The sequence below is a fragment of the Aptenodytes forsteri genome, unplaced genomic scaffold, assembly GCF_000699145.1.
Source record: "Aptenodytes forsteri isolate BGI_AS27 unplaced genomic scaffold, ASM69914v1 Scaffold166, whole genome shotgun sequence".
NCBI lineage: Eukaryota > Metazoa > Chordata > Aves > Sphenisciformes > Spheniscidae > Aptenodytes > Aptenodytes forsteri.
Genome location: NW_008796110.1, coordinates 6452066 through 6463740, shown reverse-complemented (window position 1 = coordinate 6463740; position 11675 = coordinate 6452066). Strand labels below are relative to the sequence as shown.

Genomic DNA, 11675 nt, shown 5'->3' with positions numbered 1-11675 from the left:
AGGAAAAATTTCTTTACTGAAAGAGTGGTTAAACATTGGAACAGGCTGCCCAGGGAAGTGGTGGAGTCCCCATCCCTGGAAGTATTTAAAAGACGTGTAGATGAGGCGCTTAGGGACATGGTTTAGTGCCCACATGGTGGTGTTGGGTTGCTGGTTGGACTCGATGATCTTAGACGTCTTTTCCAACCTTAATGATTCTATGATTCTATGATCTCAAATAAATGCCAGAAAAGCTTTTGTGCCAGAATTTCACATGTTCTCTCTAAATACTTCATGACCTATAGGAAGGCGATTTTGTCACATTCAGGAAATCGTCCTTTAAATATGTTGCTGGCACTACTTTTCACATCCCTCTTTCAGCAAATACCAGAGATGTTACATTAGAACCAGGGATTTGCTTGTGTGGCTCTCCTTTTACAAGAGGGAAATAACTAGTTAACATGAGAAGAATTTAAAAATCACCTGCAATAGCTTTTCCATACATAAGAGCATCTTGATTTTAAGGTCAGAATCCTCTAAGTCAGGAAGTAAACGCTATTATCAAATTAAAGAGTTGGGAGAATCTCCCATTTCCTGACAGACCAGGCAGTCAATTTCTAGTCCTTGAGTGGCTGGACCTTTCATCTGTCACTGATCCAGGGCTGAACGGCATTGTTCACTCTTTTCCTGAGGTCAGGCCAATTTACAAGGGAGGAAGAAGGAAACATTTCTCTCGAAGGATTTTTATTTATTTATTTATTCTTCAAAACCTCAGAGGCTTGGAATGCCAAAAGGCTGCCCAACAGAGAGTGATTAGCCATCAATATCACAGCAGGGGTGATCAAAATTGGATTATATCTGACTTTGTATGAAACGCAAATTTCCAGAGAGCAGCTCAGCTTAGAATCCCAGGTCGTATCGCCCTGGAAGTGCTTCACGTGTCTTCCAGTCTTTTTCCCAGACGCTGCAGGATTTCTGTAGGTGCTGCAGAGTGCATGCAGACAACTGAGCTCCTGCGTGTCCCTCGGCTGCCCGGGGGAAGAGAGACCCCAAAACGGGCCACATCTTTCAAGGCACTGCCTAAAGCCTGCTTCCGGAAGCTCACTTTCTGAGGGATTTTGCATGCCACTTTTTTCCCCCCAGAAGTTGCACTAAAAGGAAAATCTTTGTAAAGCGTGAGGACACTGGAGCTGATTTTGTCTGGTATCAGATGCCTCGGTCAGCTTCCTTGGCTGCGGGAGATCCCTGCCTTGGGAGTGGGAGCATGTGCACAGGCAAGAGCGGCAGTCCAGTGCTGCTGAGCGGGGAGTGCAGGCACTGGGAGCTTCTGGGACAGTCGGGGCTTCCAGGTTGGCACATGGCAAACTGCCCTGGAGTCATACCCGCTGGAACCTAGGCGCCCTGGGGCACAGGGAGGTCATCCAGCCCGTGTTTCTGGGAAAAGTCCCCTGAAACTACCACCACCACAGTGATAGTGGTGTCACTGTATTGGCTTAAGGACATGGGCCAGGTAAGGCTTGAAGGCAGAATTAACATTTTTTGTTAAAGCAACTGTAAAAGTAGAAAAACTAGGCAGCCTTCAGGCACACAAGCCATTCTCCATGTCTCCACTTCCATGAATTATTGTGGTTTGCATGGATCCTTAGTGTTGGTGCTAAATACTCCTCTCAAGAAAATTTCTGGCCACCTCTGCCGGTGGGGCACGAGGATGTCCTTTTCTCCTTTCTCTGTCTCACATGAGAGTGAAATGGTATTTTCTGTTTTTATCACTGGCTAAAGATTCATTTTTAGCATAATCGTGAGTTGTGAGTAACTTACAGCCTGAGCAGTGGAACTTGGCTCCCAAACCTTTTGCAAACTTTGAGCATTCCTGGCATTCCCGGCTAGGAATTTTGTGCAAGCCTTTTCATTAAAAAACCTGCCAGAAATATAAATTTCTCTGGGTTTTGAACAGTTCAGATCCAGAGTTTGCTTCTTGCTCTCCCTAACTTCAGTGTCAAGTGCATTTATCATTGTTATTTGACAGAAAACTCAAATGGTTAACGTTTTGGATTGATATTGTATGAAGGTACATTCCTTGCTTTTATGGAGATCTAGCAATTAAGACAAATATTTGTTCTTGAGATCTTGCAGCTTGTAATTGCTCTCTGCGATAGAATTATATGTTTTCTTTTATTGCCATTTCTGATTACATAAACAAATGAAAGAAAGAAACTTCTGTGGGACTTTTTTTTTTTTACAACTTCTGTCTAACCTGTCTGTACACTGTTGTACACTATGCTTCCATCCAGTCTGTAGCTTGAGTTTCTTGGATATGGAAAATACATGTCTGATTCTTTAAAAAAAATTGTTAACAGGACATTTCCAAGTTCCCAGACAAAGATTATACAGTGCTGGGTGACGGTGGAATAATTCTGAGCGGAGGTCAGCGAGCACGAATCTCACTAGCAAGGTGAGTATTTTGCTCTCTAAGTAGTGTACTGTTTCATGTATAAGGAAAGTATGATGACTAAGCATTTAAATACATGTGAACCAAGTCCTGCTAAATAAATATCCTCCAGGTATATCAGGAACTTCATTTTACTATCAGAAATCTGAGTTTTGCTATGCAATTGTGTTTGTGATACACTTGCATATTTATTTATTGAATTTTAAAAGTTTGATGTCAGACGCATGCAATGGCTTAGCTGAAGATGAACCTTTCCCTCCCTGATGCAAGATGCCATTTGGAGATTCAGACCTTTAAATGTAGGTTTCTAGGCACCAAAGAAACGCATACAAAGATACAAATAAGAAATATTCCAGGATCTTTCCCTGCTATGACACTTCTACAAAGCAGTTTATATATTGATTAATGACATGCTCCCTGTCTGCAGGTAGCAAAAATGAAAAAAATGCCATGTTTCAAAAAAAGTTGCTAATAGTTTTGGTCTTTTTCTGTTGTAAAAAGAAAAAGTGGAAAGCAATGGCTAGTCAGTACATATGAATAATGGTCTGGCCTTGTCTGTTTGACCTTCCAACGTTAGTAAGTAATTTTGAAGGTCTACGGAACAATAACATAGGTGTTTGTCTTATAAATTAGCTATGTGTTTCAGCGGAATCACTTAGCTATCATCAGAAATCCAGTAACGATAGCTCTGATGTGTAAATGGCCCCATTTATTTCTGTGCCAAGTGCAAATTGTGCTGGTTCCCATGCTCAGAAATGCTGGGTAGAAGTAAAATCACATTATGGTGATCCACACTGGCATCCCATGAAAGATGTGCCTGTCTGTGTAAGGCTAAAAGATGGATTCATTAAAATAGAGAGGCTTTCAGTGTGGATCTTTCTAGTGGATTTGTGAGAGGGAAGAGGCATATGGATGGTTCTGTTTTATGCAATAAGAGAGGAAGGAGGAGCAGGCAAAGCTTTCAGAGCAAAAAAAAAACCCAACCAACAAGACCCACTTAGATTTTAATTTAAAATGCAACATTTAGGTGAAGTATTTCCTAGATTCTATGAATAATCATGTCTGTCACTTTTCAGATGGTCACAGCTCATTCATTGGAGGGTCACAGAATTGATATAATATTTTTATTGTCAGCTATGTAATTATTATTTTTAAAACAATTAGATGTCCCAAAGACAGTGGCTGTATCTGCTTTACATTTTGTTTGGGCTCCAGTCTAAGCTCAGCATACAGCAAGGTGTGCAGGTTTTGAGGTGTGGGTGGCAGATGAAGCTCTGAGAAAGCTAGAGGAGAAAATTTAGGATTACAGCCCCGGGTTGTACCCATCTGCACTGGCAATAAGATGGACGTTATTTGCTTGAACTGGCTGCATACACGTGTCTGGTGTACTCTGTGCAAAGTGAGAATGAGAATGTGAAATGAGAATCCCTGCTGGAAGTGCCATCAACCAGCCATCATGAGAAGCAAATGGAGATTGCCTGAGTCCATCTTTCTTACAGAGCACTGTCAGTGTCTGCAGCTACAATCGGGGGAAAGGACAGACCAAGGGAAAAAAACAGTGCATGCCATGGGTTTGAGCTAGCTCACTGGCCCCGTACCCTAAAGCCAGTCATGTATAGCTACTAAGTCCAACATAGAAATTAAAGCAATAATTTGAGTGCTACCATTATTTCAGGAAAAAAACTGCAAACTTTTTGCTGATGGAAGTGCCAAGAACAGTGTGAGCTTTCTGTTGTTGTGCAACCACTGCATCATAATGTATGGTCAGTGAAATCCATCGTGACAAAGGATTTTTCAATAAAGTTGCTTGGTTATTAACATAATATGCTATTATTGAGGGCTTTTTCTCCTGGTGGTTAAATATTTTCACACTGTTTAACATAATGATTTTAAAACTCATTTTTAAAGTACTTTAAAAAGCACCAAAATGCAGCTGTCCAAATTTTCTTTACTAATTATACCCTGATTCATATCATATCATGATTTTCATACTCACGGAGGAAGGCAAGGGGCCTTTTTTAGCTTCTATTGAAATTGGTTTAAAAAAACCCCTCTTAACCACAGGTTTAGGTCTCAGTGAGCCATGTCCAGGCACATACAGCTTAAGGTCCTAATTCTACAAATAGTTTTTCATGTCCTGAACTCGAAATATTGTACAGTGCCATTTCAGATAATGTTTGCAAGATCGTGGCTCACTAATACACTTGTCTTTGCTCACCAGTTATTTCCAAGTATTTTTAAAATTAAGTGCTGGGACCTAAGTATTTTCGCACATGTATTTACATGTATGTAATATTCCCTCAGGCACCAGTAGACGTTACAGTAGGTACTAAATTCCCATTTAAGTGGTCATTGTACACCGATGGGGACTGTCAGATTCAGGCCATACGCAGGTCTTTAGAGTAACCTGTGTAAAAGGCAGCTGTATAGCTTCCTTTGATTGCACAGAAATTAATGGAAAACTGAGTTAGTTTGTAGTGTGGTCTGCAGCAAGGAAAGGCTTTATTGAAAGGCGTCTTATAAGCACATTTAGCGTTGAACTCCAGCTCCATATTGATGCTGTAGAAAAGTCTATCAGATAATTACAGGGTTTTGAGACAAAACTGTAAAGACATTCTTTTAAAATTATATTTATGTAAATTTATAAGACTTGTGAAAGTTAATGTCATTTCCATTTTCTCTGTTCAGAGCAGTGTACAAAGATGCTGATTTGTATCTCCTGGATTCTCCTTTTGGACATTTAGACATTTTTACAGAAAAAGAGATATTTGAAAGGTACCGTATGTTTTGATAGATTGTATTTAAGAATCCCACCAAGCAGCACAAAGTAAAACCAAGAACAGAAATTTAATAACAGAACAAAAATACTGAAGTGATCAAAAACATACCTTTTGGGGATGCTTATTTTTAGGGATTCTCGTGACTGAGTATTTTGTGTTAGCAGTAGGACAGCGTACTGTGCTGGGAACAAGCCTGGGCCAGGTGTGAGCATTACTGCTCCCTCTTCCATCTCAACGTATTGAGCCTGCTATAATCTATTACTCCCAGAGTGCATGGCTTTATATCTGGTGTGTCTGTGTACCAGAAAGGCTTTAATTTTAAAACACTTCCCTGCTTTGTAAGTACACATTTTTACAAAAAGCTATATTTTGTCTTGTTTTTCTAATCACTGAAAGACTGGTCACCTGAAAGTGCCCACTGACCAAGAGATTGGCAGCAGGTTGGCCAAAGACAGAGAATTTTGGCTTGTCCTGGTGGTGTAGCTCAAAACAGTAAGGACACACTGCCATTCATGAGCTTTTCAGTCACTGTAAGTTTGAAGTTTTGAAATAGAGCTAATACTTTTAAGTTTGGTAGCAAAAGATCTAAGTAACCCTAAGATGAAAAGAAATATTTCATTTTCATGTTGAACTGTGCTTTTTGAATTGACCTGAAAATGATTATATTTTCCCCCTTTTTTTGGTTCCTGCAATAAAGTACTCACCCTTTACACATCTCAGCCTTACCACCTCATTTGTAGTTTGAGGGAGCATCCAAGACTGCTCATACTGGGAGGGGGGCAGGTAAAAGCAAATAGATTGAAAGTGAAAGGGATAAAGGCAACATTTAATCATGAAGAAAAAAATCTGATTTTTAACACTTTCATCTTTTATAGCTGTGTATGCAAGTTGATGGCAAATAAAACTAGGATCTTGGTTACTTCAAAACTGGAACATTTAAAGATTGCTGACAAAATATTAATTTTACATGAGGGGAGCTGCTATTTCTATGGAACATTTTCTGAACTTCAGGGTCAGCGGCCAGACTTCAGCTCAGAGCTGATGGGATTTGATTCTTTTGATCAGTTCAGTGCAGAGAGAAGAAATTCAATTCTAACCGAAACTCTTCGACGATTTTCCATTGAAGGAGAAGGCACGGGATCACGAAATGAAATAAAGAAGCAATCTTTTAAACAAACATCAGATTTTAATGACAAAAGGAAGAACTCCATAATTATTAACCCCCTTAATGCAAGTAGGAAGTTCTCAGTAGTGCAGAGGAACGGGATGCAGGTCAATGGGATAGAAGATGGCCACAATGACCCACCAGAAAGGAGGTTCTCGCTGGTACCTGACTTGGAACAGGGAGATGTAGGTCTGCTTCGGAGTAGCATGCTAAACACTGACCATATTCTGCAAGGTCGGAGGAGGCAATCTGTGTTAAACCTGATGACGGGCACCTCTGTGAACTATGGACCAAACTTTTCCAAAAAGGGAAGTACAACATTTCGGAAAATGTCTATGGTGCCTCAGACAAACCTGTCTTCTGAGATAGATATCTACACCAGGCGTTTGTCTCGAGACAGTGTCTTGGACATAACTGATGAAATCAATGAAGAGGATTTGAAGGTGTGTGTTGATTTACATTCGTCTTGGTTTTTGATATGGTGATAGTTTAGTGCAATATACTCCTTAAATATTTTTCTACCTGTCTATGTCATTCCTAATGCAACACTTCTCTGTGGAATATCTTTTTGGAATATCTGTGATTTTTTTTAACTCAAATATCATCTTGAAATCATTGAAATCCTCAAAAATTTATTTTGCCTGATTTTTTATAGTTTTTGAATGCTACCTGTAGAGGATTTCAATACAGAATTTTAATCTCCTGCACTTTAATCTACCTTTAAGATTACTTACACTAAAATTAAATTTGAAACCATAACATGGAAAAACATTGTTTTAAAACATTTATATAAAATTGACATTTGAAATGTTAAGGCTCATGGAAAAAATAAAATACGTTTGAAGTACTAGCACAGTTTTTAAAACTGGAATTTGATCATATTTGACAAATTTGTCAGACTGCTTAGCTCATGTTCTGATACAGATAATGAACAGAGGAGTAAGCTGGATTTTACTCTGTTTTTATGGATGTGCTGGGAATTATGCAATTAAAGTTGAGTTTTTTACCAAGAACTGGACCAAAATTCCTTTTTTCTAATAACTATCAACTGGTCATGATGAACTCCTTTCATTTTTAAAACCGACAGCTGATTTTCACAGGGTAGGAAAATTTTCTAAAGTAGTTTCCTAGGTGGAAAAAAGTCTACAAGAAATATTTAAACTCATAATTTGCTGAAGCATGGCCCATTTTTTCTTTTGCTTTATTGATCTTAGCAGAAAAAAATACCCTCAGAGTATTTACAAATTTACTCTAACAGCACAATAATAATCTCCATTGAAAGAAAATAGCTATTGATTAACCATTTCTGGGCTTCTAGTAGTGCTGGACAAATCTTGGTTGTTTCTTGCAGAGTGGTCTGAAAATTTCAAATCATCTCTAAACGGTGTTGTTATATCAAAGATGACTCAACCAGGCAGTACCTTCCTCTCCAGCCATTATCAGCCAATTTGAATGCTGCAGTTCAATTATTTGGAGTGAGTTAGTAGAAAGAATGACAGCATTCATGTGTCAGAAATTCTCATATATAGATATTATTATCATTCTGACTATGGTCTTATCAATTCTTTGACAGGAATGCTTTACTGATGATGCTGAAAGCATGGGTACTGTTACCACATGGAATACCTATTTCAGATACGTTACCATCCACAAAAACTTGATTTTTGTTCTAATTTTGTGTGTGACTGTCTTCTTAGTTGAGGTAAGAAAATTTGCGCTTGATGTCATGTTACTACACATGATGTTTGTTCAAACTGTGTTGTTTGTGATAAGAGGATAAATGGATAAAGCATCAAGACATTAGCTCACGTATGTACCACTTATTGGCAACTGCTGTTAAATGATATTGCAATGACTTTTCTACTGTTCAGACGAGCATTTCTCACCAAAGATAGTGATTAGTGCATGGCAGCAGAAGACCCACCTTCTCAAATGATCTTGGTTATTTTCTGCTGTGTGGTACCATAAATAAGAATTGTTGCCCTATGCAGGTCTCTTGTTCACATGTGAATAATCTTCCATTTTCCTTTAAAATATATCTCTGTAGAGCTTTGGGGGTTAACAACAATAATTACTATAACTTTTTTGATGAGCACATGCATAAATTCTGGAGAACTGCTTTCAAAAATGAGTTTGTAGCTTTGCTGTTAGTGAAAGAAGAGTGGTGAGTAAGGCAGAGAGCTGAATGCCTGTGACGGCATTTAAAGATGGATGAGGTGTTCCTGCAGCATGCAGAGAAGAATTTGTCCAAGTACAGTGGAAAACACTGTCAGAAAAAGTGCTGAAGAACATCTGCCTGATCATCCACGTCTGACTATTTTTCTTGTAACAGAAATTGCCTGCTTTTTGTCCTGCCTCCCAATTTAGGAAAGACTTTTAGCTTATATACAGAATCTCATAGTGTCCTCTTTTACAATTAATATCCTAAATCAAGTGTTTTTCTGAGGGAAGGAATGTGTTTCGGAGAGAAGACTAGGAGATTAATGAGACTGTATTCATATGTCAACTTATAAAATATGGTACCAATTTCTCTTGGCATTTTTCAACATGAATGAAAGAAGAGAAGAATCCATTAGGAATATAGGACTAGTTTCTGGCTGATTGTGTCAGTGAAATGTTTTTAGCAGTTCTGTGATTGGCATTCACACTTCTAGTATCATCACACCTGGAGAAGGTTACGATTGATGGTATCCTGAATTTACACTAATGTTATGTTGCAGATGATTTAAATTAGTTCTTTTGGACCAGGAATAAAGCCTGGAGCTTAGACCAGGAATAAAGCCTGGAGCTTAGATCTAGTTTGAGATCACAAATTTTTAAAACACCTCCAAACACGACAGTATTTAGATGTGTAGCTGTTCTTATCATGTAAGCTTTATTTTCATGGTAGTGGAAAATGGCTGTGTAACCCTACAACAGCAAAGCTGAATGTGAGTTGTAGGGGAAAAGGGAATTTTAACTTTGAGGTATATCAGATTTATCCCCATGTATTCAGTGTACATTTCTAATCTTGATTACAAATTTTTGCTTTTAAATTAGACTAAAACCTTTTTAAATAATTCAAAAGCCTCATCTTCTAATTGAAGAACAAATCTTATGACAAAGAATGTATCCATCTAAGTTAAATTTTCCAGTGTGACTGTTGCTTAAGTAAAAGCCTATTGATAAATTAATGGGTTGGAAGATATTCAGTCATAGCACAGACTATATAACCTTTAGCAAATCTCTGTGCATGAGATGAAATACCATGCCAAGTGGTTATGTGGCCTGTGCTAACACTTTGTACCCTTCTGACTTTAGACAACAAAGAGAGGCTAGTGATGAACATCCAAGTGCTGAACTGAGAGAGTAGTGACAAGTAAATTGAAAGTGGAGTTTTGACACCCTTCAGAGCTGGATGGGACTATCATGGAAATGCTAGAGATGCTATTTTAGATTTAGAATGGATTGTTTTGTATTGTAGGTCCCAAGGTGAGTCCACACAGATCACCATAAATAGGGCATCATTTGTACATTCTTCCTAGACTGGCGGGGGGTGTGTGTGGGGGTGTGTGTAGCTTACTTAAGTGGCTCAAAACTGTGTTTCCTAGATGTAAAACCCAGAGACTAGGGTTGCTGAACTGGAAGAACAGTTATGAATGGAAACATGTAGAAGGCTTTGTGAAGTTATTCTGTCACAGTATTGTCTACCTTCATCTTCCCAGCTGAAAAAAAGTGGTCCTCTGTTGTGAGGAGTCAAGATCAGAACACAATTCTGCTGGGAGATGTAAAAACATTATTGTGAAAGAAGCCTGATCCTTACAAATGTGTAAATTCAGGGCATCATGGTCAAGCTTCAGTTATTTACTGTAAGACCTGCGAAAGTTAGTGGTTCCCAAGGGAAGACTTTAATTATGTGCTGAGGTATTATCGTAATACATTACTGTACCAGTGCCATAAAAATATATGGGAAGAGGATGCTAGAAACTATGTCTCAGTGGACAGACAAGAAAATGTGTTATAGAGGAAGCTTCTGTTGAGCACTAAAGCATCTCACAATAAAAAGGGTTTTATTTCACATTTTAAAAATATTAAAATAGATTATTTGGAGAATTATGTAAAACTAGCAGCCAAGCAATATCAGACAAACAGATATCTCAAATGTAGATACCAGCTAGCAAGAACAACAATACAAAAATAACAACGTTAAAGGTTTGACATTCATGTTTGAATAGCTGCCTTTGAAGATATTGAGAGACTTACTCTTTTAGGGCCATCAAGAAATATTAATCTTTTAAACTTAAAATATGTTAAAGCATACAGTGAATGTTCATTGTCATTAGGAATGCATTAGCAAGCCTTTGTTAATAGTACGGTAAAAAACAATAAAAGAATATTTAGGCACTTGAGAGCCTGATGTAATACAAGTCTAAATGTAGCTTTCCTGGTGGGATGCACTAAATGGTTTCTGTGGAAAGAGGAGCAGATATGACAAGGTTTTTGCTTCAGGGAAGTTTGAGTTCCATCCGTTTATAATGCTCTCTCTACAAACAATTATAAAGTCAGTGAAAGAAGATAAGTAAGAAAAAGTACATAATGTGACAAGACAAAAAATTGACTCTGTTTTCTTTGATCACAGGTAGCTGCTTCTCTTGCTGGGTTATGGTTTCTTAAACAGTAAGTAGTGGTGATCATTTATTGAGAGATTGGTGGACTCCTTTATATTGACTTTTGCTATAAATAATTAATAAAGTCTGCCAGAAGTCTATATGGATAGGCACGAGCTTATATTCAATAAAATGGTTCATAGATGGATGATCTAAATACCTCATGTAGGTGGTATCTTAAGCTGGTACTTCTTTAAGTGCTACCAATCAAATGGTTTGTGCCTTGTTATTGAGCACATAACAACGCACGCAAGACTTTTCCTGGGTCAGTTCACTCTAGAGATGCATGGACTTGGTTATTCTGAACACACTGTGTTCCACCGCTGTCTTTCAGAGGTGCCAGGTAAGACGTTTGCTTAGGAACATTTTAGGGGAGCAGTTTCTGTAAGACCCCATTTGTACAATTTCCTCTGCTCATCTATGAAAAATTCCCAGAAGTTGCAGGGTCAGTGTCCTGGTTTCAGCAGGGATAGAGTTAATTTTCTTCCTAGTAGCTGGTACAGTGCTGTGTTTTGGATTCAGTATGAGAATAATGTTGATAACACACTGATGTTTTAGTTGTTGCTAAGTGGTGCTTACACCAGTCAAGGACTTTTCAGCTTCCCATGCTCTACCAACTGAGGAGGCTGGAGGTGCACAAGAAGCTGGGAGGGGGC

General features: G+C 38.4%; 1 protein-coding gene across 1 annotated transcript in view; it reads left to right on the top strand.

Annotated features, from left to right (window-relative positions):
- Positions 1-11675, top strand: part of CFTR (cystic fibrosis transmembrane conductance regulator) — a 134628-nt gene that overhangs the window by 85567 nt on the left and 37386 nt on the right. Inside the window, exons 13-17 of the mRNA XM_009286815.2 lie at positions 2337-2431; positions 5117-5203; positions 6084-6816; positions 7947-8075; positions 10992-11029. Coding sequence (XP_009285090.2) covers positions 2337-2431; positions 5117-5203; positions 6084-6816; positions 7947-8075; positions 10992-11029 — 1082 coding nt within the window. The remainder of the gene's footprint in view (positions 1-2336; positions 2432-5116; positions 5204-6083; positions 6817-7946; positions 8076-10991; positions 11030-11675) is intronic.